At 57.4% G+C, this 27,295-nt stretch overlaps 3 protein-coding genes across 9 annotated transcripts in view; 1 reads left to right on the top strand and 2 right to left on the bottom strand.

Moving 5' to 3' along the window:
• The window catches only part of ACAN (aggrecan), a 47,474-nt gene extending 41,859 nt beyond the window's left edge, over positions 1–5,615 (top strand). For 2 of the 3 annotated variants that reach the window (XM_038147504.1, XM_038147503.1), the window contains 5 exons: positions 1,581–1,739; positions 2,088–2,170; positions 2,482–2,626; positions 3,182–3,364; positions 4,781–5,613. In XM_038147504.1, the coding sequence (XP_038003432.1) occupies positions 1,581–1,739; positions 2,088–2,170; positions 2,482–2,626; positions 3,182–3,364; positions 4,781–4,869 (659 nt within the window). In that variant the 3' untranslated portion in view covers positions 4,870–5,613. Of the gene's footprint in view, positions 1–1,580; positions 1,740–2,087; positions 2,171–2,481; positions 2,627–3,181; positions 3,365–4,780 lie in introns of all 3 variants that reach the window. The other variant, XM_038147505.1, reaches the window with a different exon arrangement.
• Positions 5,616–6,102: 487 nt separating this feature from the next.
• Positions 6,103–14,502, bottom strand: HAPLN3 (hyaluronan and proteoglycan link protein 3). Of its 3 annotated transcripts, none has more exons than XM_038147278.1 (5): positions 11,803–14,502; positions 9,233–9,379; positions 8,619–8,999; positions 7,190–7,492; positions 6,103–7,029 (listed from the first exon to the last, which is right to left on the bottom strand). In XM_038147278.1, the coding sequence occupies exons 2-5, from the start codon at positions 9,357–9,359 to the stop codon at positions 6,749–6,751; spliced, it is 1,092 nt and encodes a 363-aa protein (XP_038003206.1). In that variant the 5' UTR covers positions 9,360–9,379; positions 11,803–14,502; the 3' UTR covers positions 6,103–6,748. The 3 variants fall into 3 exon arrangements, with proteins under 3 accessions (XP_038003206.1, XP_038003205.1, XP_038003207.1); XM_038147277.1 differs by lacking the exon at positions 11,803–14,502 and adding an exon at positions 10,915–11,790; XM_038147279.1 differs by lacking the exon at positions 11,803–14,502 and adding an exon at positions 10,345–10,908.
• A 122-nt stretch (positions 14,503–14,624) lies between these two features.
• Positions 14,625–25,726, bottom strand: MFGE8 (milk fat globule EGF and factor V/VIII domain containing). Of its 3 annotated transcripts, none has more exons than XM_038147273.1 (10): positions 25,503–25,715; positions 21,889–22,014; positions 21,534–21,659; positions 20,913–21,026; positions 20,315–20,496; positions 19,738–19,893; positions 18,716–18,860; positions 17,676–17,878; positions 16,282–16,437; positions 14,625–16,004 (listed from the first exon to the last, which is right to left on the bottom strand). In XM_038147273.1, the coding sequence occupies exons 1-10, from the start codon at positions 25,573–25,575 to the stop codon at positions 15,861–15,863; spliced, it is 1,425 nt and encodes a 474-aa protein (XP_038003201.1). In that variant the 5' UTR covers positions 25,576–25,715; the 3' UTR covers positions 14,625–15,860. The 3 variants fall into 3 exon arrangements, with proteins under 3 accessions (XP_038003201.1, XP_038003202.1, XP_038003203.1); XM_038147274.1 differs by having other exon boundaries at positions 17,676–17,860; positions 25,503–25,708; XM_038147275.1 differs by lacking the exon at positions 21,889–22,014 and having other exon boundaries at positions 25,503–25,726.
• Positions 25,727–27,295: the final 1,569 nt, after the last annotated feature.

Below are 27,295 nucleotides of genomic sequence, written 5' to 3'. Positions count from 1 at the left end.
GCCAGTGCCCCAAAACTCATTGGAAATGTAAATCTTCATATTCCCTTGAGACAGACCATCCTTGCTGTTGGTCTGCAGGAACAATGGGACGCTGTAGGTGAACAATGTACAGAGACCATGAAAGTGTCCTTACCAGGGAACAAGATTTTCATCATTCTTTTCCAAAAAATTTGCTGTCATATTTACCTGTAAGAAAAAATTATGTAAGAAAGCATGGCCTTTCTCCTAGAAAACAGCTTGCTGAGATTCTTAATCATGTGCTGTCCCATCCCCAGTCCGTGACGACAGGGGATGCCATTAAAGATAACAGGAAAAAGTCTTAATCTCAAAAGACAGAGCAAGTTCTCTGTTAACTTTCTGCAAGAGATCTGCCTGCAAAACCCAATAATCCCTGAGCTTCACCTACTTCCAGATAACCCATTTGATCAGTTGAAGAAGGCAGGAAATTATTAATTATTAAAATTTTAATGTCTCAACTACCAACCACTCCAACATCTATGGAGTGCCTGCAATCTCCAGCTGGAGGAACACTAGGAAGGTGGATTAGGAGGAATTAGTGTTACCGAAAGTGACAAGAGTTTTGACCTACCAAGTTTAACAAAGAAGAAACTGAGTACAGGAAACCTTACTGAAAAGGGAGGGAGGCATGAGAGCTCCTGGAAGCCCGCCACTCTCAGAGCAGTGAGGGCCTGAGAAGGGATGATAGATCAGGCATCTGAAAGGCTGAGATTAAACACATTTCATTTTCTGTTTCCTTCAGTCACATGGAGCAGACAGATGTGTGGTGTTGCATTGCATGGAAACTGCTGAAGGTCTTTTCTGGTGGTTTGTCCATTTGTCTCTACTTTCCCCCATCTGTGGTTTTATTTTTCTTAGTAAGTCTGTGGTTTTATTTTTCTTAATAAGTGTGTTCAGTTCCTCAATATTTCTCAGATGGTAAAAGATCTTCTGAAAAGCTGAGAAATGTTTGTTCTTCTTTAGCAGCTTCCAAGCTTTTTCATTGAGACATAGTTCTCTCTCTCCACTCTGGTAAGTTTCTGTCCCCATTTCTTTTCACCCATCTTGGTCGGTTTGTTTTTCCTCCAGTGCTGCAGAATCACACCAAGTGATGGAACCACCTCTGGTGGTCCCCTCTTTCATTTTCAACACATATGCATTGATTCTGGACATCTGGGTATGGGATTTGGAGTGTTTTTTTCCAAAGCAAGAAAACTCTGCAGGCCAGCACAAGTGGGAAGAGAGGTGTTCTTGCTTGGTCAGTTCCTCAAAAGCAGACTTCAGGAACATTACACAGGGATTTAATTTCTCAGGAATAAATCTGTATCATTCAAGCTTTCTAGTAGCACTGGTTGTGTCACTGCAGACACAGGGCCTTCCACACAGGCCCTCTCTGTGTGTTTTGGATGGCTTCTGACACCTTTCCCAGGGAATTCCTACAAGCAGCAGTGCCAGGGTGTGCTTTTTAGTGAAAGTGACCTTGTGTTGTCTCATGCCATGGGAGCACGAGCTGCCAAGAGGTGAGTTGAAAGCTTTGAGACATATGCACCAATTCATTTTCATCCCTCCTCTGTGTGTTTCAGATTTGCAAAACTGTGAGGAAGGCTGGACCAAGTTCCAGGGCCACTGCTACAGGCACTTTGAAGAGAGGGAGACTTGGATGGATGCAGAGACCAGGTGCCGACAACATCAAGCCCACCTGAGCAGCATCATCACCCCAGAGGAACAAGAATTTGTGAACAGTGAGTGCTGAGGGCAGCTAAGACTGGGCACAGCCCCAACCACTGGACTCGGACTCTACAGGCAGATTTATCCAAAGTGGTGTAAAAATCACCATTTGCCCCACTGGTGCTCATGGGAATTCTAACAAAGCCTCATCCTTGTATGGGTGCACCCATGCTCATGGCAGTTGAGTGGGGAGGGAGCTGGACAAACATGATGTGAGGGAAAAGGGCATCAGGGAATATTGACTGGGAGGTAGCTGAGTGACACAGAGGCTCCAGGGCCAGAGACAGCCGAAATGGCAAAGAAATGCTTCCAGCAATGTGTAGGACAAGCATGACTCTTTTCTCCCCCTCCTGCTCTTCCAGGTCATGCACAGGACTACCAGTGGATTGGCCTCAGTGACAGAGCTGTGGAGAACGACTTCCGCTGGTCTGACGGGCACTCCCTGGTGAGCCTGGAGCCCACAGCACGAGCAGGCACCAGCTTTTCGGGGTGGTGGGAAGGGCCCCATGGCTTACACGTTGAGTGCTTGGGTTGGGCATTGAGTAGAGGCAACCCTAACCTTTGTAGGGATCATGGTTTTTCCAAGCCTCTAGAAAAGCTGGTCGGGTCCCGGGCAGCGTCACAACGGCAATAACTGGTGTAGGGGCAGTGCTGGCAACCCACGGGCTCTGCTGGAGAGAGGTGGGGTGAGGATGAGGGAGGGAGTAGGAGAGACCAGGGCCCAACCTTAGCTGAAGGACTGTCCTCTCTCGGCAGCAATACGAGAACTGGCGGCCCAACCAACCCGATAACTTCTTCTCGGCGGGCGAGGACTGCGTGGTGATGATCTGGCACGAGAAAGGCGAATGGAATGACGTTCCCTGCAACTACCACCTCCCTTTCACCTGCAAGAAAGGAACAGGTCAGCGCCCTGTGCCATACTGGCAAGGATGGGGGACTCAGTAGGTGGCTGTGGGTCCGGAGCAGAGAGCCCAGTGCCCAGGAATGTGGGTTTTGTTACTGCAAAGGGTGATCAAAGAGATAGAAGAAATTAGAAACAGAAGTTGGCCAAGGCTCTAGGAGAAAGTTTCACAAGGACTTGAAACTAAATAGGACAAGCCATTAAGATTCAACATCCCCAGGCCAAGTCATACCCTGGCTGCAGCATCACTCCCACACACCAGCTCTGTGCCCTCCCACAGACACAGGCAGCTGTTGTGATGCTCAGCTCTCACAGCCTCTCCAGGAGGCAGGAGTGGAGCACTGAGGCAGACCTCTACTTAATTTCAAATCACAGAATTTCCATATCCCCCTGCCCCTAGGCCTTGTGGACAGAGGCAATCTCGAAGGGAGTTAAGGTTTTACTCGTGGAAGAGTGACGAGGCTTTGCACACCCAGCCTGCCCCGGGTGTGAGCTCCTGCTCAGCCAGGCTGCTGCTCTCTCACTCACTCTCCAGTCTCTGCCCGTCTCCCACAGTGGCCTGCGGGGACCCCCCTGCGGTGGAGAACGCCAGGACCTTCGGTCGGAAGAAGGAGCGCTACGAAATCAACTCCATGGTGCGGTACCAGTGCGAGCAGGGCTACATCCAACGGCACGTGCCCACCATCCGCTGCCAGCCCAGCGGGCACTGGGAGGAGCCACGGATATCCTGCCTAAACCGTACGTCTGGGTCCCCCTGCCTTCGGGTTAGGGCTGCTCCTGCAGCTGGAAGGAGCTGGGAATGCGGGACATCATCTCAGTGCAGAAAAGCTCTGAGCCAGGCAGAAGGGGACACCATGGTTCCCTTGATTTCTTGGAAGTTTTCCCTGGGATGGGGCCATGGGAGCTGGTGTCTTCTGGGGGCCACAGCCTGGCTTGCAGGGCTGCCCTGGAGACCCACCAAGGCAGAGTAGAGGCAGCTCCAGTGTCGGGAAAGGGCAGCAAGGAGCTTACCAATGGCCCAGGCTACTCAGAGAAGGAAAAATAAATGGCTTCTGAAAGGGTGAGTTTTGGCACAACCTGTGTCAACAGACAGAACAGGATGGGAGAGCTATGGGGCCCCCAAGCCCTTCCCTGGTATCCCCCTGCCCTGGGAGCAGACAGGAGTCCTGCAGCACATACAAGCCAAGGCACAGGGCTGGGTTCCTGACTCTCCTTCTGTCAGGCCTCCAGCTGATGGCAGTCAGCCTTCTTCCACTGCTGTCCCAGCCCACTCCCAGGCCTGCCTACACCCCTGTCCCATTTCTGATTGCCTGCAGCTTCCCAAGAATTTCGTTGGCCTCAGACAAATCACATCTGTCCAGTGGCCTCCTTGCCAGGTCCTGCTGGGCAATTCCAGATAAGGCAGATTAAGCAATGGTCCCACAGCCAGGGAAAGCTGATATGGGCTTAAGGGACAAACCTCTGCCCAGGGAGGAGATGAAAGGAGCAGGGATGGAGGAGGTGTCCAAGGGCGGCTGCCTGGTGCAGACCAAGATGCTGATTCCTTTGGCTCTGCTGTGGCTCTGGAGAGCTGCAGGCTGTTCCCAACATGGACTGCCAGCGATCAGGAGACCTGGTCTGCTCCCAGCCAGCTTTTGCCGCTTTCACCAAAACCCTCCTGCAATTATCACACCAGAGCACGCCGGCTTCCAGGGAGACTGGCAGCAAAGATCAGGCAGAAACCTCGTCCCTGCCGGCCAGGCCGGGCTGTTTCCCCTCCTGTGCCCTGAGCACATCCCACTACTAACGCATATTGGGGTTGGGGATTTACGATTGATAGGGCAGTGGGTGAGACGGGGACGAGCTGCCCTCCTGGCCGGGCACAGGGAAGGGATGGGACCAGCAGCCGTGGAGATGATGCTCCTGCCCTGGCTCTCTCCGAGCCGCAGGCACCTTCTCCCCTGGGTGAGGCAGAGCCGGGGCAGGGCGAGAGAAGGGCCGATTGTGCGTGTGCGGGCGGGCTGGCGCCGGGGCACACGCAGCCGCCCCCGGGCAGCGCTGCCTGCGGCCGCCCGTGTTTTTCCAGGCAGCCAGGGGCCGGGGCGGCCAGCGTGGGACAAGCAGCTTCTCTGTCCCGGCTCCTGCCAACAAGGTGCCTTTTCTTCTCCTGCACAGCCTCCAGCTACCAGCGCAGGCTATACAAGAGGAGCCCCAGGAGCCGGTCGAAAGCCAGCGGCAGCGCCGTGCACAGACGCATCCATTAGAGCGGGGCGAGAGACCGAGGGGGAAAGCGAGAAAGAGAGATTTTTAACGGAACAGTTATATTAACAGAGTCGATTTCTTCTTCTTCTTGTTGCTTTTTTGTCATATAAGGAAAAAAAATTATATTAAAGACAAACCCACCTTTGTGTATATATATAAAAAAAAAATTGTTTTTCCAAGCACCAAAGCAAAACGAATTAGATCTCAGCATTTTTACTAACCGTCCGGTTCCAATTATCTTCGTGCCTTTGGGGACAGGGAGGGGGGTGGGTTTGCAAAGGGCAGGGGGTTAAGTTAAATAATAAAGATGATTATTTTTTCCTGATTTTATCCACGAACAATGTAATTATTTCTGTTATTTAATCTCCAGGGTGAACAGCACCTTTTGGGGTTTTATTTTATTTTTTTTTTCCCAGAATCCTTCTACTGCTGCGGCACGTCAGGACGGGTGGGGAGGTCTGGGGGGCTGTGGTGGAAGGAGCTGTGGGAGGAGGGAGGCAAGGGGATGCTGAGACCCAGGACCCAGGTGCTGGGGGCTGTGGCCCCTCTCTGCTTCCCCACTGCCCCCTCTGCAGCACAGCACCCGTCCTGGGACAACGTGCTCTTTCCAGGGGACCGTGCGGGGCACCAGCGTTCCCTGCACCTATTTATATTTTTGAACATATCCTATTTTGAAAGAATGATAAATAATAAAGAAAGCGAAATCAGAATGGGCACTTCGTCAGTGTTGGTTTTTTTTGCAGGGAAGAGGGATGTCTGGTGGGATGGGAAGAGAGGGGTCTCCCATGGCAAGGCAAAAAGAAAGGAAGGGGAACCCAAAGAGGGTGCTCCAAGCTACACAGGAATGGCTCAGCCCCAGGCAGCACCTAAGAGACCACAGAGGTAGGAGGGGTGTCCCAAGCCCTCAGTGAAGAAGCACCCTGGAGCAGGATACTGCCCTCCCTGCTCAGCTCTCAGTTTGGGAGGGGGTTAACCCACATGCCTCAAACCCATCTAAAACCCATGACCAGTAGGAACTGCTTCACCTTGCAGCTTTCAGTCCTGACACCCAGGGGGTTAATTAACACTCACTAATGAGGAAACACGAGGCCCTTGCAGGAGCTGAGCTGAGCCAGCACTAATGAGACGATGCTCAGCCAAGAATGAGACAGCCAGGGATCCCCAAATCCTTTCTCCACAGCAGACCTTTCTCTTGTGTTGGGACAGAGATGGGGACACAGCCATGTCGCTCCAGGGCTTTCTCCACCATTTTATTAGAAGATGTCCAGTAAAACACATCTTTTCATAGCCAATGCTCAGAGAAGAAGGCACCAGAGTTCAAATGGAGTTCAGGCAAGGGGCACATAGAGATAAGGCACTTGTACTCCAGCAGGGACAGGCACAATGGCATCCTTCAGCAGAACATGGATGGGGCTGGAAGAGGGACCAGGATGCAATGGAGATACCTGCTCTCTGCTCTGGCCAAATCCAGCCTTGCCTCGCTCCCTCATGGCCTTGCCTCATGAACTGAGAGGCAGAGCAGCCTGGAAGGGCAGGTGGGTGTCAGTGACAACCTGCCACCGCAGGAAGGGGCCACCACCCATGGGGTGGCACGGCCAAGTGTGGTGGCAGCAGTAGCCCATGGGGATCATCCTTGCACACATCCCACGACAGGGACTGTCCCACGATGCCCAGCTGGCAGCCACCCCAAGCAGCTGCAAAGTGCCAGCTGCTGAGCAAGATGTGGAAAATACAAAGGAAGGAAACAAAACAAAACAAAAAGAAACCTCCCCCCATCCCACCTCCCCCCAGTCACCCCCAGAACAGCCCTTGGAAATGCCCAACACTGGGCACTGGCAGGGTGGAAACATCCTTCATCCAAGAAGGATCTCTCCCGGCTCCTTATCTCTCTCTGTAGCAGAAGACTCCAAACCTGCCCTTTCTGGGGAAGCCGAAGCTGCGGACACCGGGCTCCGCGGGGCCGCAGTTGGCCCGGGGTGTGACAATAGGGTAGCGGACACTGCCATCTGCCAGCCAGCCGGCATTGCAGCGGTCCAGCCCCACGAACTTCCAGGCGGAGTAGAGCTGCCCCACCCGGGCGATCTCGGCCCCTGCATCCTGGCAGCTCTGCTTGGCCTCCTCCAGCGTCATCCCAGCCAGGCGGTCCAGGTAGAAAACCTCTCCTAGGAGGGAGAGCAGAGCGTGAGAGGGGAGCATCATCCCGAGCATCCCCATCTGGAATGCCTGGAACCACCCCACCCAGGCCAAGTCCTGTGCCCTAAGAGGGAGGGACGCACAGCACCTTCCCCAGCACCCCAGCCCCATCCCTGGCCCAGAACCCACCTTTGAGCGCGGAGGAGAAGCAGAAGGCATCAAAGCGGTGGAGGTGCCGGTGCCGCGGGCCGTAGCTGCGGATGCCCGGGGCGAGGTGCACGCCCCCGCAGGGCTTGCGGGGCAGGCGGATGGGGTACTGCACCGTGCCATCGGCCAGCCAGCCCGCGTTGCACCAGTCCAGCCCCTCGCTCCACGCCTGGAAGAGCTGGTTAAAGTTGGCGAGGATGGCACCTTGGTCCTGGCACACTTGCTCGGCTTCGTGGAAATTGAGCCTGTACTGCCCGCGGGGAGGCTGGTAGGGGAACACGATGCCTGGAGGCAGATGGGACACTCAGGTGGCTCCGTGGGCAGCACACCCAACCCCAGCCCAGCCCCAGCGGGAGCCATAGGGGTCCCTGACCCGTGTCAAATTCAGGCTCTGGGACAGGGACCACCTCCGTGTGGCGGAGACAAGGCTCAGGCATGCAGGGATGGGGCCGCTCTGGACATGCAGGCGCCAGCAGCGAGTTGCCAGCGACATCTGGTGGCACAGGGACACACGGGCTCGGTCCTGGGAACACAAGGACCCCCTCACGGGGACAGCACCTGCATATACAGGGATGCACAGACTATAACGGGGATGCAGGGACCACCACCACGGGGTTGTACAGACCACGTCCTGGGAACACACAGACAGTGGTCCCAGGAAGGCACGGACCACCCTTGCGGGGATGGAGAGATCGTTGTCATGAAGATGCACAGGCTTCAGGAACAGGGATACAAGGGTCATGTTCCCAGGGGACACATGGACCACCAGCATGGGGATGAATGAACCTCTGTCGTGGGGATGGACGGACAACAGAACCAGGAGCATCACCACTTTGGACACAGTCACAAGGACTGGTAGGGACGAGTTGCTGTGGGAGACAGGGCCAGGGACCAAGGGGGTGGGGCAGGGACAAGCAATGGGGACATTCCCACAGCTCTGAGCGCCAAAGCAATGTGAGGGTTGAGTCAGGTCCCTCATGACAAGTGAGCAAGAGAGGCTGGACCAGTCACCAACGATCATCACAAGATACATTGGGATACCCAGAGCTGGGAGGGGAGGGGACAGCTCCACGTAATGCAGCACAGTGGGGAAGATGGGTGGGTAAAGGCAGGAAATGCTGCGGCCGTGGGGTCACTCCCAACTCTGACTCCAACAGCACCCTTGGTGTCCCAGCTGGGCAGACAGCTCTGGGCTCAGAGAGCTCACTCGAGGCCAGAGCTCACTCCTGAGGCCAGAGCCATGCAGCCGCAAGCCACTGTCCCATCACACCAAGCATCCCAGGCCCTTTTTGCTGTGATCAAGCTCCCTAACCCCCCTGCCTTGCTGTGTCCCCAAAGGAGCAGGTACCACAGGAAGGCCAGGCTCACTGGCTTGGCACAGAGGTTCGTGTGGTCCCCAGCATGCCCCCACCTTGCAGCCGCAGGTCCACAACGTCACTCTCGTCCTCCAGCCCGTCGATGACCTCACAGCGGTATTTGCCATCGTCCTTCAAGCGCACGTCGCTGATGACCAGCGAGGCCTCATGCCAGCTGGCCTCACCGGCCCGACGGATGTGGGCACGGCCCTTGAAGTCCCCAAAGGCCACGTAGGTCTTGCCAATGGCCACCATCACATCCTGCTCCTTGGTGTAGTCATCCCGCAGCTTGGACCACTTGATGCGGATTTTGCGCTTAGGTCCCAGGTCGGGCTCGTAGCGGTAGTGGCAGGGCAGGGTGACGTTGGCACCATTGTAGCTGTAGACAGGGTCTTTGGAGGCTTCCACCACTAGCCTGGATCCACTGAAGTAATCCACTGGGGGGAAGAAGGAAGGTGTGACAGACAGGTCAGGATCCAGGGCTGGGCATCCCCAAACCTTCCCTCCAGCCACTTCTACCATGAGCATCCCTCAAGTATCCCTGAAGCATTCCCACCTGCTCCTCTGGGCCCCACATCCCACCAAATGATGGGTCTTCACCCCACCCAGAGGCAGGGGGGTACTTCAGCCTCCTGTGACAACCTGCCAGCCCCCATGGTCCCCAATATACCTTTGTCCTGATCGTCACTATTGTCATTCATGATGTGGTTGTAGTAGAAGCCGTTGTAGAAGGGGTGGTAGGAGCCACTGGCCAGATGCAGCAGGGTGGCCTTCAGGAGGAGTGGGAGCAGCAGCATGGCTAGGGAGTAAACCTGGGCTGCAGAGGGGGAAAGGACTGCTGTGACACCCCCAAAGAGCCAGGAGAAAGCCAGCACTGCCTGGCAGTGGTGCTAATCATACCAAGGGTGCAAGGAGAGGGTGGGGAGAGTCAGCAGAGCAGCTCCAGCTCGCCTGCCTGCAGAGGGGAGTGCAGGCAACCTGAGCCCTGCCCCCAGACCCGCCCGCCAGCCGGTGCTCCCAGTCCCCTCCATCCTCATCCTCCCGCCTGGCTCACAGCGCACACCTCCACATTCCCCACTGCTGCCCAATGTGGGGGTGCCCATTGCGGGGAGCACCTGGCCCGAGAGCAAGTCAGGGATGGGGCAGCTGCAGGAATGGGATCCCAGGGTGTCCTTTGGACAGGGAGTACTGGGAAAAGGTCACGTAGGGGTGCAGGGGGGGAGAACTGGCTGAGCCCCACTGAAAAGCAGCAAGCTCGGTTTACAAGAGGCACCCGAGCGTGCATCCTGGTCGGGGAGAGTGAGGGAGAGAGCTCGGGCTGCCTCCGCTGCCCCGGCTCCGGACAAAGCCTGGCAGCACTCATCGTCCCGGCCAGGGACCCCCTAGCCCAACGCAGGGCTGCCGCTCTGCATCATAGACACGGCTGGCACCGACCCCACGCAGCACATTTGGCTGCCAAAGCACGTCCCATCGGTGGGGGTAGCCTGGCTACCCCACGACACCAGGAATGCGCACTGTCCCGAGCTCTGGGGGCCGGGACACTCAAGGGTGCCCAGCACCGGGCTCACCCACAGTGCTACCAGCAGAATTGGCTACTTGTGAGCATTCCCGGAGCCGGCAGAGGGGGCCCGGCACCCGGCAAGCCTCCGGCAGACCCCTTCCAACACCGGGGGGGCGTCTGACATCTGTGCCCTGCTTAGAAAAGGCTACCAGTGCCTGCAAGCGTGCCCCGGGCCAGGGGGCTGTGGGAGAGCAGATGCTCAGCCCGGAAGGGTCCGATACCGGGTACGGTGGTGCTCTCCAGGGTCCGGGCGTGAAACCGGCTGTTCCCGCCGCAGGTTGCTCAGTCCCAGCCTGTCCTCTGCAGTCAGTGCCTCTGCTCACCATGGGGCACAGCCACCCTTGCCACCCAGTGGGTCCAGCAGAGCCGGTGCCCGGGGGCGCAGGGTGTCCCCCTGGAGCGCTGGCACAGCCCGGGAGCTGGCGCGGCAGCGCAGCGCTGCTGGCACCGGAGCCACGGGGACACCGCCACGTGCTGCCCACGCGCCGCGGGGTGGGCTCGAGGCACGGCAGCTTCACACCTCGGTCTGAGGGCACCGGCCCCGACCCCCCTGCACCCCAACGCTTGGGGACCCCCCCAGAACCCAGCGCTGCAGTGACGCGCAGTGTGCCCGGTGTTCCCAGCTGCAGCACCCTGAGCACCCAGCACAGCGATGCCTGGCACCCATCGCAGTGATGTCCAGCTCCCTCCACAACAATGCCATCCCCCCCTGCCCTTGGCCAAGCAGGGTGCCCATGGCCCCGGGGTGCCAGCCCTCCCCAGTCCCGGCACTGGGGCCAAGCCCTACTCACGCTGGTTGCGGGCAGGCTGCAGGCAGGCGTGCGGGCAGGCTGCAGGCAGATGCACTGTGTTTAGGGCTCTTGCAAGGCTGAGAGGAAGCAGCTCCAGGGCCTGCCTCTTAAAGGGAAACACACGCCTTTCCCAACCCCCTGCTCGCAGCCCGGAGCTGGGGTGGGTGCCCCCGGCCCTCCGCCTGCCCACCATGCCTGGGTGATGGCCTCACCGTGGGTCCACACACTGCCCACATGCTGCCCACACGCTGTTCACACACCTCATCTGGGGTGTGCCAGCTGCCTGCACTGTCCCCGACTTGGAAGGGGCAGCAGTGGGGAGAAAAGTGTCCTGTTGGGGCTGGAGGGATCCTGTGTTGTCCCAGGCAAAGCCCCGGTGAAGCCATAGTGCCAGGGAAGAAGAGACACCCCTTGTGCCACATGCCACTGGAGGGGACTGGCCACAGTCTCCAGACAAAGGAGATGTCCAACACACAAGTGGCAGGAGCACTACAGGCACAAGCAGCTCAGGACAGGTGGGCTGTGGCACGGAGTGATCTGTGCCCAGTGCCTGCCTGCTCTGGGATTCAGGAGAGACAGCTGAGCCGCGGGGTTCAGCCTCTTCAGGGTCTGCTTGATGCTGCGGGGACAAAGCAGAGGTACAGGAACCAGGGCAAAAACTCTGGGGTGCCCAGTTGCACCCATCTGAGGGGGCATCATCCCTAAACTTGGGCGATGCCCTCCATGCCAGCTCCCACCGGCACACAGGCAGGCAGATACAGCTCCAGGAGGATCGGGTCCTCAGGAAGGGCAGCACGGCGGCGGCACCGCCAGGGGATGCCGGTCAGGGGATAGACAGAAGGGACAAACAGAGGAACCACGATGCGGCGTGTGCCCTGACCCACCGACCCGCTGTCCCAGTCCAGCGCGCCGCTTCACTCCCCACTTTGTTGTTTTACGGCGAGGAAATGAGGCGCGGGGGCCCCGGTCCAGCTCTTGCCGCCGTGCAGGATGGCTTCAAGCCGGAAAGAAAACAACTCGTGTAAAAATAAACGGCCCGAGGCTGGCTGCGGGGTGAAGGGGGCCAGGAGCCCTTCCCGACAGCGGCCAGCCCGGAGCGCTCGGGCTGCGATGCTGCCTGCCCGTCGCCGCCGCGCTGATAGCGAGCGGCCAGCAAGGAAACGGCGTTATCAGCCGCCAGCGCCGGCACCACCGTGGGAAGCCCCGAGCAGGGATGGCTGCGGGACCCAGGGTCTGGAGGCACTGCTCTTCCTCGTTCTCCTTTTGTCTGCACACCCCCCAGCCCTCCCCGAGGCGGGACGCGGACACGGCGGCGGAGCCGGGCTGCCCCGGGACGCGGGGGTGTGACGGCCGGGCGCGCCGCCTGCTCGCCTGCCCGGAGCAGCCTGCCCCGCAGCCCACAATGCAGGGACAATTACACCTTCCGGCATGGGGCCGCCGCGCTGCCTGCATCCTGGCCGAGGGTCGCTGCTACCCCCGGCCCTACCACTTGGCCGGAGGAGGTGGTGGGATGGTGTCCCAGCTGCATCCTGGCCGTCAGTGCCCCGCTGCAGCTGCTCGCCCAAGCTGTTCTAGTGATCCAGAAATTGGGATGGTTTCCTCCACGCCCGGGCTGTGCAGAAAACAGACAGCCCTGTTGGGGCACGGTGCTCCCTGACACGGCTATCCCATTGTTCCAGAACCGAGGAACAAGCCCCAGAGTGTCCTGCACTGCCTGCACCACTGCACCTGCCAGCAGCCATCCTCTGCCCGGCCTGAGCAGGGGAGCAGAAGCAGGGAAGGGGACACGGATGCTTCCTGGCACCTCTTCTCAGCAACAACTGCCTCACCTTAGGCCACTCTTGTCTGAACGTGGCCAGTGATTTCTCCATCTCCTCCTAGGGAGCAGAGACATGAGGAAGGATCTGGCCACCAGCAGACCCTGAGGAAGAAGGGACCGCCTTCATTCCTTCCCATCTCTCATCCTCTTTGTGTTTTCTATTCCCAGAGATGTACCTGGGTGTGACCACAGGTTTCAGGTTGAGCAAAGCTGTGCAGGGTCAGGGAAGCTCTGACCTGGGAGCACATGTTTAGAGCACGTGTCTAGGGCTGGCTGAGCATTTGGCTGAACGGGAGCCATAAAAGTGTCATCCCCATCTTCCCCATCTCAAAGCCAGCGCCTGACAGCTCTGCTGTGGCCTCACCAGAGATTTGTCCATGAAATGCTGCTTGCACAGGATGAGTCCTGCAGGAACACTCACATTCCTGGTGGCATGGAGGAGCTTGTGATCTGTGCTGGGCTTTCCGGGTGGTGGTGAGAGGATGCTCTCCCCGACGGCTGCTTCCTGAGGAACCAGCTGCCAGCAGCTGGCAGCAGACAGCAGGGTGCCGCAGCGTGCCGGCCATCCCGGCCTTCCTGCTGTTCCAGCAACCCGGCCACGTCCGGGAAGAGCATCCGAGGGATGGGGACAAGCCGTGAGGGGCTGTGCATGGCGGGGAGGGCACTCTGGCTCTCCCAGTCCCCCCATCCTGCCGCTCCGGGGGATGAAGGAAATGCCACAAGGCTGGGAAGGGGCTCAGAATCCGTCAGAGGGGCTTGCCTGGGGGCCAGCAATGGGCAGGGGGAGCAGCAGCCGGGGGCTGAGGATCCATCCCCTGCTCTGATGTGCAGCATCTGCTCCCATCACCCTCCTCATGGAGCCTCTGCCATATCCCTGGCTCACGGCTGTCTTGGCTGGACTCGAAGCAAACTGCTCTTATCTCTGCCTCAGCTTCCCAATGATAAGGGTGGCATGTCTGGAGGTGAACTCGGCAGACTGTCCCCCTTGTCCCTGTCTCTATCTGTGGCTGCTATTTTTCATCAAGCAGCTGCAGCCACAGGAACAATGAATTCAGCCCAGTCTTCGCAAGCAGATCCCCAGCTCCTCTGATGCCCACGGCTGGCACTCCCAGGGCAAGGCAAGAGCCCACCTCCCATAGGGAAGGCCAAGGAGGAGACGCCTCGCTGAGCAGGGCACTGCTGGCAGCAGGGAGGTGCAGAAGATTGTCCAGAGCTGCAGGAACAGAGGGCTGTGGTAAGACATAGATGACATTTGGCTATTCACGCCAATTTCAGGGGTCCCTGCGCAGCGTGGCAGATTCTGGACATAAGCAAAGCTCCTCTGTCCTGTTCACCACAATGCCCCCTCCCTACATGGGATCACACCCTCAGTGCAGGCAGATCCTGCTCCAGCAGCATCCATGCCCCAGTCTTCCCCAAGAGGGCCCTGCTGGGAACATCCCCACAGGCAGCTCTTGCAAAATTCACAGCTCCCTCCAGCCCCGGGAGCGTGCTTGAGTGTAAGAACCAATCTAGCTCCAAGCTGGGGGATTTGCTCCAGGATCAAAGCCAAAGGAGGAGACACAGGGTGTGGGTGCTGATAGAGGCTTCCCCTCCCCAAGTCCCATCCCGCCGCGCCTGGCCAGCTGCGAGCAGTCTCCAGCAGCTGCGACAGGGTGGAGACGTCGGGAAAGATGCACACCAAGCCCTGAGATACCCTGTTTTTCAGGCAGGGAAGGGAGCTAGGAGGGTTTGTGGAGGCAGGAGAGGTGCAGGGCCAGCACAGCAGCTGGCCACCCCCCAGAGTGGAGGAGTCGAGGGGCTAAGAGGGAATCCTGGAGGATCACCAGACCAGCCAGGCTTTGGGAGATGGCCTTTGGGGAGGCACAGATCAGACAAGCCAACACCCCCGAAAGTTTCAGCTGGTTTTAATACTGTCAGAGACACCCCAGAGTGGGGCCATCGCTGCCATCCCACTCGGGCTCCCTCAGCCCTTGCCAAAGCAAACCCACTGCCAGCCCAGCCCCACAGCTGCTTCACATGCCAGCCTAGGACAGCCTGCCCGTGCTCCCACCTGGGACTCACTCATCTCCTACTGCTAATCCCGAGGGCTCGAGCGTTGCAAGAGGCTCCCCTCCACCCCGTGTAAAGGGAAAAAAATCAGGTTACAAAAAGGGTCATGGCACGGCCCTCTGCCCACTGCATTTGGGTGGTTTAATTACCACCTTTCCCATCTTTTCTTCACAGCCTTCTGGCTACAAACCAACTCTCCCCTCTACCAGATCGTAGTCCCCCTGGTCACCACTGGGCTCTGAGGACAAGGGACGGCCAGGCACGCCAAACTGCAGTAAGCTGGGGATGGTGGCAATGCTGAAACGTGGGAAGCTGCTGGAGCTGGCATCCCAGAAAGGGGAATGGGCAGTGCCTACCAAAATGCTCACTGTGGCACCTGCCAGAGTGCCCAGCAGGTAGAGCCACCATCAGTGGGGATCTGGTGCCTCTTGACAGGAGCTCTCTCACCACTCCATTCGCACTATGTGGTGCTGACATCGCAGACAAGGAGACTCAGGGCCTGGCAAAACGGGCAGGGGACAACAGCTGAGATTTTTCAGAGGATTTTCACAGCCCCTGCTTGCAGACAAGCAGGGAGCAGGAGGGACAGTGGAGGCTGCAAGCCAGGGGAGCCTGCCCTAAGACCCTGAAAACTGCTGAGCCCCAAGACACAGCTCAGGCAAGGGACTGCCACTGGCTGCAGCTTCTCTGCTGGAAGCAGAAGCAAGGAGCAGAAAATTTGTCCCCAGGTTTAGCTGAGAAGATTAAGCCAAGCCCTAGTTGTGGGACAGGGTCCCCCAGCAAGGTCTCATTTGCAGGATGGTGTCCCCAGGAAAGCCCCAGTTGCAGGAGGGGGTCTCAGCCCTGGCTGGAGCAGCAAGAGGGCAGGAGCCATCCCCACATCCCACCTGCAAGGGCCCCGTAAAGTGCAGTGCTGCAGCCCCAGCACCAACGCGGGGCAGGGGAGCCCTCCTGGCCGCCTCCTGAGTGTGGGGACGTGGAGAGGGGGGTGTGAGGTCAGAGCAGGAGTGGGCAGGGGCAGGCAGGGTGCAGGCTGGGCAGCGGGGAAGAGCAGCCCCGTCCTTCTTCGCCGCGCCTACTCATCGCAGCCCAGCAGCTCCACGCGCAGGGTGATGCGGTTGTTCCAGGCCACGGGCAGGATGCGGACGTAGCGGGCGTAGAAGGGCACATCAAACACGTTCTTCTTGTGAGAGTAGTTGTCACTGTTGCCATGGAAGATCTAGAGGAGAAAGGTGAGTATCGGTGCTGCCAGGACCCCGGGGCAGCGGTCACAGCACCGACTGACAGAGTTCAAGAAGGTTTTGAACAACACTCTCAGGCACACGGTGTGACTCTTGGGGTGCCCTGTGCAGGGCCAGGAGTTGGACTCAATGATCCTTGTGGGTACCTTCCAACTCAGCATATTTTTGTGACTCTGTGACCTCAGCCCCACCACTCATCCCTCCCCACCACGGCATGCCTGAGCCCTGGGAAATCGCCTTGCCCTGCCCACCCACCTTGGTGCTGTTTGTCTGGGCATCCCGGTACAGGGTCCAGGACGTGCCGTTGTCACTGTAGGCCACCTTGTAAGCTGCCACATACTGGATGTGCCCGAAGTCACGGGCTCCTTGTGTGATGATGCCTGTCACCTTCTTCTGGTCCCGGAGGTCAATCTGGCAGAGACAAGGCTCGTCACAGCTCCTTGTGGGAGCAGTGCTCCCACCCTACAGCACCCTTCATGCTCCAGAGGCAGCCAGGAAGAGCTGGTCCTCAGGGGTCAAGAATGGAGAAAACACCTCTTGACCCCCATGCCAATGCCAGACAAATCATAAAGCATGACCGTGAAATATCTGATCCTTCAACACTCACAGCATCCCTCAAAGCAACCAAAAGTGGGCACAACCTATCTCAGTTCCCTTGCCCACCCCTGCCACCTCCACATTTTTTGCCGGAAACACCAGTGTGGGAAGGACAGCAAAAAATCTCAACACAAAAAAAAAAAAATACAGGATTCACAGAGGAAATGCATTTCCACTGGAAAGTAATTCTAGCTGAGAAAATATGTGGTTCAACACAATCTGACATTTGGGTTCTAAGCGAGACGCTTTCTATTCTCTTTACTCTGCCACACTGTGTTTACTGCTGCTGGCACGTTACAGGGTAAACCACCAAAGGAGCTGAAAGCCTCATCAATTTAGCTCTGTTCTCATGCTCATAGAGGGCAATTCCAGCGATACAATACACATAAATCCTTAGTGTACATGTAAATCTATACACATATATACAAACAGGCAGCCTGTGGTGCAATAGCCCAACTCAGCGTGTCATCCTGACCCCGTCATCAGCCAATGTCTCGATAAGCTGGTTTATTTAGAGTTGTGAGACAGCTGCTTTTAATCATTTCCCAAATAAAAAGTGGGACAAATATCTAAACTGCTTTGTCCTATTATGTCATGGAATCATGTGAAAAGTACAAAAACAGGGGAGCAAAGAAAACTGAGAAGGAAATTTCAAAACTATTTGTTTCTATTCCAGACTGAGAAGAGAAAAGCAAGCCTGATTTTTTCCTGCAAAACAGAAACACGGTGTTCTGAGCAGCTAGAGGGTGTTGGGACGGTCACTCCAGGCTGGGATGGCATTTCCTCAGGGGATGAGACAGAACTGGGGTGCTGCAGGCTTGATGAACCCCACAAGAAGGTGCAGATACGGCACCACTTTGTTCCTATGGGCTGATTCTGACCCAGAGTCCCAGGACTGCTGATAAAACCAGTGGCTGTGGTCCCATCCTGACCTGCCCAAGGCTCTGGTCACACCAAGCCAGCTGTTCCAGCTACCCTGAAACAGGAGGTGGCCCTAGGCACAGCTGAGGAGCTGGTGAGGAGACGTGAGATTACAGAGACCAGAAACCCACCTGCAGCCACTCAGACTGGTCGTTGTTCAGGGCTGTCCAGGCGTTGGTTTTGCCCGTCATGTCCAGGCGAGCGTAATGAGGGTGCCAGGTAAAGGCATCGATGCCCCAGGTCTTGAAGACACTGGAGGCTGTGATCTGCTGGTCAGAGATGAGGCGGGATTTCATGCCCAGAGGCTCCGAGCAACCTGCCGTGTTGAAATACACTGTAACACAACAGTTTACACAGGCAGTGAAAAGGAAAGAGACAACAGCACCGCTGCAAGCACAACCCCGCAGACCTGTCAGAAGCCATCCCCACGTTCTCATTCCACTGCCCAGAGCAGCACCAGGGCCAGGCAGGGAAATGCTCAGCAGATGAGCAGGGCGGTGTTTTCCCGGGATTTTTAGCTCCCAGCTATTCCCTGGCTCACAGTGCCTCCTGCTGCAGGGATGAGTGGATGCTCCCACAGCCCAGCCCAGCCCAGCCCTGGAATACAGAAAGCTCTGGCAGGAAGCAGAGAAGGATGTGGAAAGAGCAACGCAAAGATATCCCCAGCCAAAAGCACGGATGGCACCACACCCACGCAGCAGCAGGACAGGACCCAAGCACCCACAGCCTCCCACTCCCACACTGACACGCAAGTCCCACTCAGTTCCCAGGGATGTGCTGCAGGAGGAATGCAGGAGGCACGGGGAAAGGGCTCAGGCTGATGATCCCTTACATTTCCCAGAGGATTTTGATCCTCTGCTGCGTTTCACGCTCTCCAGCAGGAAAAGCAGCGGGTTCACAGCTCCGACGGGGAGGAGGCACAGTAAAAACCCCTGGCTTGGGAAGGTGCTAGCAGCGTGAGAACGCAGCTCGCGCTGGCTGAGCCCATGGGATTAACGGCTTCTGCTCCCCAAACGCACCCCCGAGCATTCCCAGGCACCAGCGTGAGGAAAAACAAGCACTGACAAATCCCCCGTCCCGAGGGATCAGAAGCAGGCCAAGGGGTGATGCCCTGCCCATGTCAGCCCTGCCCTGCAGCCCCCGGGAGGGGACAGCACCGTGGGGCATTTACCGTTCATCTCGCAGCCGATGAGCTCGAAGCGCAGCGTGCAGGCGCGGCGGCACATCACGGGGTAGATGCGGATGAACTGGGCCGTGATGGGAGGGTTGAACATGTTGGTCCGCATGGTGCCATAGTCCACGTTCCCCTCAAAAACCTGCAGCAGCGACCAGGGTTCAGTGTCCCAGCTCCCCCACAGTCTCTTGCAGCAAATCCCTTGCACAGCAGACAGAGAGATCTTGGCACTGCCAATGGCAAAGGAGCACAGAGGGGGGGGGAATCTGGGCTCTGGTTTTGTGCCCTGGAACAGTGCAGGACCTTGGAGGAGCTCCAACACTCCCAACAGAGCTTTGCAACATTCCCTGCTTCGTCCTCACCCCCACACATGCAGCAACACCCACTCCCACTACCACAATGCTCCTCAAATCATGACAAGCACAGAGGTGGCTCACTTCTTCCTTTTCAACATAATAAATAGAATGAAATTGCCTTTCACGCACTTTTTCCACTGCTGCAGAAACAAGAGGAATTTTTCTATTTTTTTTAAAGCAAAGCAAATACTCCCAACCAATTCCTGGATGCTCAGAAAGCCAGCAGGAGACACTTGCCATGAAGAAATGCAAGTGGAGAGTAGGCAATCCATAAGTATTCCCACTTTGAGAGACACTGTCAGCTGGTGCTTGCTGCAGACACAACACTGAGCTACCCAGGCTGCTCAGTAGCACTCCCAGACCAAGCCCAGTTCCCACAGGGTGTCAGTGATAAAGATGCTATCTGAATGACCTAAATAAGGCAGTGCTGCTTCTTTGGTCATGCTTATTATGGTCAATTAAACAGAGGCAGGGAGTATTGCTTGGCACTGGAACCGCCTGTGCCATCTCCCTGCCAGGAGAGTTCCCATCGGTTCCCAACGCAGCTTTGCCCCAGGTCAGAAGCACTTTCCCACACACAGGGATGCAGCTCACAGCCACTCCAGCACCCACAGCACCATGGGGGGAGCTGGGACATCCCCTACCCAGAGCGTCACGGCCCACCTTGTCTACATCCTTTTTCTCATCCTTGAAGAAGGTGAACTCCCTCCCATCGAGGCTGTAGGCGACTTTGTAGGCACGGACAAACTCCTGCTGCCCCACACGGCGCGCGCCCTGCGTGATGATCCCGCTCAGCCGCATCTTCCGCAGCAGGTTGGCCTGTGCAGGGGAGAAGAGGATGAGTGGGGTGCAGTGAGGATGGGGTGCACAGCCCTTGCACCCACCAGGATCACCAAGTCTGGTGGGAGGGTGGGCACTGGGACAAGGAAAGAGGCTGCCCAGGGTGCTGGAACTCCCTTGAGGAAGAAGCCCTCCATCCCTCCAGCCTTGCATCACGGATCGTGACAACATCCCAAGGTAGGCAGAGCAAGGGGGATCATCAACCCATGTCCCACCTTCCTCCAATGGACTTCCCTCCTCCAGGCATATCCCAAGATACCCCTGGGTGGCAGCTTGATGCAGCAATTTAGTCCCACACTTGCCACCAGGAGCAGTGAAACTGCATAACAGCAGCACTGCTAGACCAGCCATGGCTGCTGGGCTGCTCTCTGTGCTGGCATTCCAGCCCTGCCACAGGTACCTGGATCCAGGGGCTCTTGTCGTAGTTGCTGGAGGTCCAGGCGTTGACGATGCCGTGGTTGTTGAGGCGGGCGAGCTCTGGCCCCCAGCGCTGGAGGCCAAGGAAGCCATAATAGACAGAGGATGCTGAGAGCTGGGCGTCAGAGATGGCTCCTCCTTCCATGCCCAGGAGAACAGCACAGCCTGGGGGCAGAGAGGAGATCAGAATCAAAGAGAGACAGAAATCAGGGAGCAGAACTAGGGGTCATTTGTTTCTTGTCTGGGGGCAGAACAAAAGGGGGAGGCCAGCCCTAGGGTCTGGCTGTCCCCAAGGTGTCCTCTCCTCCTCATCCCTCAGCCAAAACCACACCATCCATCAGTCCCCCTCACAGCACAGAGGTCTGGAGGAGAAAGGACCTTCCTAGGGCACTCCAGAGAGGAGAAAGCACCTTCCTGAGGATGATCCCTCCATTAGGACCAGGCCTGCTGGCATCAAGGATAGCCACAGCTGCCCTCCAGATCCCCTAAACCAGCTGGTGAGATCCCTCCTGGCAATGAGGGACAGACAGTAGGGAACAGGAGGGAAAGGGAATTCAGTACAGTTGCTGCCAAAGACTTACGGCTGTGGCAGGTCTTCCCCAAGAATGGAGAAGGACACTTGCAGGTGTAGTCACCATCCAGGTCCAGGCAAGTGCCTCCATTTTTGCAAGGCTGGGAGGAGCACTCGTTCTTGTCTGGGAGAGAGAGGGGAGGAGCTCAGGAGGCAATCCCAAAACCAGCCCCAGAGAGGAGACCCCTCACTCAGTGCAACAAGAGCAGGGGGAGGCATCCCCTGAACAAGAGCCATGCCAGGGTCCCTGAAGAGAGGGTGGCACAGGTTGAAGCTCTAACCCAAGGATCCATCTATGCCGTGTCCCCACAGAGTGCAGCCATGCAGGTGCACCAGGACACACGGTCACATCAAGGCTGGGAGCCTCATGGAGCAGGCTGAGCCTTGAGGCACCCCATGTGTTATTAGTTGAGGCACCAAGTTCCTCCAGAGATGGAGAGCAAGGTTCAGACATAACCTGTGCCCACACCATAGTCCTTCCCTCCACCCTGCAAGCTCCAAAATAGCCCATGATCCCTGTAAGCCTGGTGCCCCCCACAGTCACAGCTGCCTCACAGCCTCTAGTTGTCACTTGAGGGGTCCCCAAGCTGTCAGTGGACAAGCTTCCCCAGCCTGCCCCCGCTGTACTCACTGTTCTGGCAGTGCACCCCATCGTACCCCTCAGGGCACTTGCAGATGTAGTCAGAGAAGACGTCACCCCGGTTTGGGACAAGCTGGCACTCACCATTGTTGTGGCAAGGATTGGGGTGGCAGGGCCCTGGGGAAAGGGAAAAACAACTGTAATATAGGCACAAGTGGAAAATAAGAGCATCCAGTGGGCTTCCACTCTCCACAGACATTGCATTACCCTCAAGTGCATCCCATCACCATATCCCTACTCAGATCTGTGCTCAATGTGTCCATCAGCCATCAGAAGGGCTGAACCCCAGGGACAGTGGTGCAGGGCCAGGACAAGGGGAGCACCTGGGAAAGGGTCAGCTCCTCACCTTTTTCCGTCTCATTGCAGTCAATCCCAACATAGCCCTCAGGGCAGATGCAGAAGAAGGGGGCCTCATTAATCCCAGTCAGGCAGGTGCCCCCATTCTGACAGTGGTTCACATCACAGAAGTCACCTGGAAGTAAAGCCAGGTGTCACTGCAAGCCATCCCTAAGGTGGCCATCCACCAGAGCCCCATGCACACAAAGGCATCCCAGCCCAACAGCAGGAACTGGCCTGCTGCAATCCCCACAGGGAAGGGAGCACCTGGCAAGGACAGGCTGCTGGACCTTGCACAAGGCTGCTGGCATTCCAAAGCAATGGTTGAGACTGGGAGCATAACCAGCAGCAAGGACCTGCCTCGCACTGGCACATCAAAAAAGAGGTTGAATAGACACTATATGACAAAATGAAGACAGGGAAAACCCAGGCTTTGGTGCTTTAAATGTTTTTGACACTTGGCTGGGAAATGTGAGTGGCCAGGCTGGGGCCCACTCAGGCACGAGAAGGACAGAATGATTCAAGGGAATGGGGCTGGTGCTGTTGCTGGGTTTTGCTAATATAAGTTTGTACTTGTTAGGACACCAAAAAAAAATCATTGTAGGGGGAGCTCGCATTCCTCAGTTCCCAGACGCTGGAGTCAGGCAAGGAGGAAGCACAAGGTCCATCTCTGCAGGACGCCTGCCAGACCTCCATCATTCTCCGAGCAGCTCCCACAAGGCAGCCCTGGCTCACAGGCAGGTTCCCCCAGGGAGCTGGTGGGGCTGCACCATCTTCCCTGCCTGTTCATCCATCTCCAGCATCTGCCACGGTGTAGGGTTTATGGGGCGAGGTGGTGGTGGCAGGAGACTGCAAAGGTGGCTCAGCAAGAAGACAACAGGAGCTGCTCCCATGCTGGAGACAGCCAGTCCCAGCCAATGCCAAAACAGTCCCTCTGCTGCTCAAAGCTGGAGTCCATCACCAGCACAGCTTCTGTGATAATGCATGCAAGATAAAGTAAAAACACTGGGCAGCAGCTGTAGAAGAGGAGTGAGAAAACAGCCCTGCAACACACCCCCAGCAGAGAATAAGGAGGGAAAGGAAGTGATCCAGGTGCAGGAGCAGGGATTCTACTGCAGCCCATGGAGAAGATCTGTCTCCCTGAAGCCTGTGGAGGACCATGGGGAAGCAGATATTGCAGCCCCCAGATGACTCCAGGCTGAAGCAGTCTCTTCTTCATGGACTGTATCTCATGGAAAGGACCCACACCAGAGCAGTTAATGAATAACTGCAGCCCATGGGAAGGACCCGCTCTGGATCTTTTCTTTCTTTTCCCCACCCTGTCTCTGGTTGAGGAGGGAAGTGAATGATGTCAACCCACTGCACCCTCCAGCCTTCTACACTCCATTGCAGGGCTGAATCAGATTGTAAAAGCTGGGCTGAAATTCCTCCCACCCTCAATTTATTCTGCCTAAAAGCTGCAAGGCAGCAACATTCTGTAAACCTAGACCAGATTTACACAGGACTGGTTGAAAACCTCAGTAACTCCTCGTCAAACAGGACAGCACATCCCTTGATACTAGGCATTTCTCTGCTACGCTGCAGAAGCCAGAACAAGGGCTGAACCCAGGTGAAGACCTAGGAATAACCCTTCCCTACCTGCATGACCTGGAGAAGGTGGAAGTTGATGAGCTGTGGGCTCACTGCCCAGACAACACAAAACAACGCAGTTCTCATTTGCCTAAGCTACTGCTCTGTGAGCTCCTACTCATTAGTCCTTTAATAGCAGGACTCCTTCGAGTTAATCCTACTCTTCCTGACACTCCACATGTGTAGGGTACACACTGGTGGCAGGCAGGCCAGCATCAGGTGGAGGTTTCCATAAGGATGCTGTGACTCCCTTAGCCCAGCCTCAGGAGGCAGAAAAACCTGGGCACCAGTTCAAATCACTGCCTGCGCTGCCCAGCCTGTTCTGCATGACCTCATGCTCCATCAATGCGCTGCCATGAGCTACAGCATGGGAGGAGAGGGCTCCTGCTGATAGTGGGGATGCCTTTGCTCCACGGCCCTCCACCCCTCCGCAGGTCTTGGGCACATCCCTCCACCCCATCCCATGGATCCCTCCCAGCAGCCAGTCAAGGCTGCACAGACTGAGCTACTCCTGTTCAGCGGTGGGAGATGGCTGCTTCCCCAGGCACAGAGTGTCAAGGAACACTGATGCTCCCCAGCATCAGTGCTGCCTCCAGCACAGGATCGTCTGGAGTGTGACATGGCAGCAAAGCAGCAAGGTCTCCTCCCAGGGCTGGGGCAGGAGGGGTCCAAGTTTTATACTTCAGTTATTGCAAGTAACTGGACTCCCTTTTATCCCCTCACAGGAATAATCCCTTCCATGGTGGGTGTTGGTAGCCAGCCCCCTGCCTAGCAGTGAGGCGCACAGGTCACTTTTTCCACTGTAGAAAGCAGTTTTGGATGCTCCTGTTTCTGGGCTGTTTCAGGCCTCCTTTCAGAGCTGTTCAGCATCTCCATCCTCCACACACGCATTTTTCTCCAGTCAAGGACAGAGCTGTCACAGGCTGAACACTCAGGAACCAAGGCAACAAAGATCAACCACCACTTTTGGAAATGTTTGCTTATATGAGCCCACAGGCTGGCTGGGAGGCAAAAATAATATCCTCCGAATACTGGGACAGCTCATCCCAGCGGGGTTGGGGGAAGTCAGGTCTCGGGAGGGCAAAAAGGGCACCTCAGCCATCCAGGGAGAGCAAACACAAACAGGGCCTTCCTCACCCCTTCCTGCTGCCCTTTGTCCCTGACCTGGAGCCTGCACTTAGGCTTTGCCCCCCTTTTCCCTGGTCTGGTCCATCCCTTTCGGAGCCAAGCGCCCCAGGCATGAGCCGCGGGGTTATGATGAAGCTGCTACTCCCCGGGGTTGCCCTGGCCAGGCCAGCTGGGCGCGTACCAGGCGGTCCCAGGGACGCTGTTTACATTGCGAGCACGGTTATCTGAGCCTGAAAGCACAGGACAGCCCGCCTGAGAGACTCCCGCCTCGGAAGAAGGGACGGGGCCATGGACCCGAGACCATCCGCTCCGGCAGCAGCAGCCCTGGGGCTGCACGCTTTCCCACCCTGCGACCCGCACCGCAGCCTGGACCCACCCACCCTGCACCCCCAGGTCCTCTCGCTACACGTCCCGGATCCCCGGCCCCGCGGATCCCTGGCATCTCGGGTTTCCCTACTGACCAGACAACCCCTACACACACCGCCTACACCCCTGCGCCCCGGGTCCCTCGCACTCCACACCCCCAGCATTCCGGGCTCCCCGGTATTCTGGATCCCCCGAAACTCACCCTCTCCTGCACCGCGGATCTCCTGCACACCAGGCAACCCTGCACTCCAGATTCTCTGCACTCTGGCTGCCCTGCACCCCGGAATCCCTGCACACCGGACAGCCCTGGACTCCAAATCCCCACCGCTCCGGATCCACAGCGTTCCAGCCTCCCTGGCACCCAGGTTTCCCTGCACCCCGGATCCCCCGAGCTCTGGTTCCCCGGCAGCCCAGATCCCCGGAATCCCGGCTCCCCGGCACTCCTGCTCCCCGGTTCCCCGGCAGCCCTGCTCCCCGGCACTCCGTCCCCCCGGCACTCACCGGACACGACCAGCAGCAGCGGGAACGCCACCGCCACGGCGAGCAGCCCCCGAAACACGCTGGCCGCACTCATGTCGCGTCCCGAGCCGCGCCGTGCGCTCCCCCCGAGCCGCTCCGCTGCGCTCGGCTCCGCTCGGCTCGGCTCCGCCGCGGGGCTCGGGGCGGGCAGTGACTCAGCCCGGCCCGGCGCGGCCCCACGTGCTCCGCCGCCCGCCCCCGGGGCGGGACCGGCCCCGCCGGCGGGGAGCAGCCCGGCCGAGGGTCCGCGCCCCCGGGAGGCCGGCAGCACGGCGGGTACGGCCGCAAGGCAGCCAAGGTGTCTCTGGAAGTGAGAGCCGCCACGGCCACGCTGATGATGCTGCAGTGAGGGGTACCGCTGGCTCACCCCGTGCCAGATCTTGGCCCTCGGGGGGCGGGTAGGGACTTCCCGAGCCTGGCAGTGCCCATGGCTCCTGGCCCTGGCTGGCAGGCAGAGGGTGCAGAGTTGGACCGGAATGTACTGGGGGCTGCCAGCACTTGGCAAAGGGAGAGCTGTTTTGCAGCACAAACCCCACTTTTCTCTCCCTGGGTGGTACGAAAGCTGGAGAGGGCTTCCCCTCCGATGGACAGTGAACACAAGTGCCCTGTGCTATCCTTGTCATCCAGCGTGCCAGTGCCATGGGGTTTTCCCAAATGCCTCCTAACTAGCATCAAGGAAATCAGCTTGTAGCCTGGTCCAGCAAATATGTGAAAGGGATTGGGAGTGACATAACAGCTTTCTGCCCAAAGCACTGCACCACAGCTCCACTGGTTTGGCCACAAACTAGCTCCTTTTTGAGTTGTGCCTGGCCACCAAGAGCTGGAAAAGCCTAGCCACGCTCTTGAGAGGAGCTGGTGCCCTGTGGGGAGCTCTGGCCTGGAAGGCAAAAACATATTTAGCCCTGGAAGGCTAAAGCATATTCAGGCTAAATCCATATTCAGCAGTAAATTCTTTGGAAAAGAGCATTGCAGCAGCACAGGAATGCTGGATCATTTGATCCTGTCATGGAAATCCACTCCAAACTCTCCTCCTCCTAAAGGTGAAGCTGATTTTATCTCTTCTTGCAAAACCCTCCATTTCAGCATTAACTAACCCACCTCAGACACTTGGGCTGCTCATATTTATGTGTTGACTCTGGCTGAGTGTTGCTACATTTCTGCCTTTGGCAATGCAGCCACCCAGCCATCCGTGAGCTGGGCAGTCCAGCTGCATGCCATGCACTTTGACCAGTCTTCCCACCTCCACTCCAGCGTCCAGCTAATGCTTTTGTCAGATGCAGTGCCCATGAGAGCACCCAGAGCACAAGCAGCATCCTAGGGAGAGACCCAGTAGCAGGTCCAGCTGCCCCACTGCACGAGTGACTTCTTAGGGCACCAGAGAATGAGAAACACATGGAACTGGACACGTATTCCCACCCACACGCACCACCCTCGCTGCTGGTGTTTCCCTAAATTAGTAACAACACAAAGAAAACTCCAGGTAGAGTTTAACTCCAGTGTAGGGAGAAACAACAGCTGGAAAGGAAGAAGCACACAAGACACAGCACTTGCTTTCGAATAACCCTTCAACCTCAGGGTAATTACTGCTGTGGTGCTCTGAGGAAAACAAGGTCAGGAGGAGGAGAGCTCAGGGCAAGATTCCCAGGGCTGTGCACAAGCAACTAGGACAAGGGTGTTTGTTCTGCCTTTTGAGGGGCTACTGCCTGGATTAGTGTCAGAGAGAATGCAAGACCCAGAGGGAGCTGGAGAAAAAGCATCAGCCTCTCTAAAAACAG

This window comes from Motacilla alba, chromosome 10, assembly GCF_015832195.1.
Source record: "Motacilla alba alba isolate MOTALB_02 chromosome 10, Motacilla_alba_V1.0_pri, whole genome shotgun sequence".
Taxonomy (NCBI): domain Eukaryota; kingdom Metazoa; phylum Chordata; class Aves; order Passeriformes; family Motacillidae; genus Motacilla; species Motacilla alba.
This window is presented reverse-complemented; position numbering and strand designations above follow the sequence as displayed.

Bases quoted from the DNA above. Each gene is read 5' to 3' on its own strand.
- HAPLN3 (XM_038147277.1), bottom strand. From the start codon at position 11,107: ATGGTGGGCAGGCGGAGGGCCGGGGGCACCCACCCCAGCTCCGGGCTG. The intron at 9,380-10,914 runs GTGAGTAGGGCT...CCCCCTCTGCAG, and splicing joins GCAGCCTGCCCGCAACCAGC to CCCAGGTTTACTCCCTAGCC. The intron at 7,030-7,189 runs GTGGGTTCTGGG...TCTCCCTCCTAG, and splicing joins CTTCTCCTCCGCGCTCAAAG to GAGAGGTTTTCTACCTGGAC.
- MFGE8 (XM_038147273.1), bottom strand. From the start codon at position 25,575: ATGAGTGCGGCCAGCGTGTTTCGGGGGCTGCTCGCCGTGGCGGTGGCG. The intron at 21,027-21,533 runs GTGAGTACAGCG...TCTCTCTCCCAG, and splicing joins TGGGGTGCACTGCCAGAACA to ACAAGAACGAGTGCTCCTCC. The intron at 16,005-16,281 runs GTGGGTGGGCAG...TTTCTCCTCTAG, and splicing joins CCCAGACAAACAGCACCAAG to ATCTTCCATGGCAACAGTGA.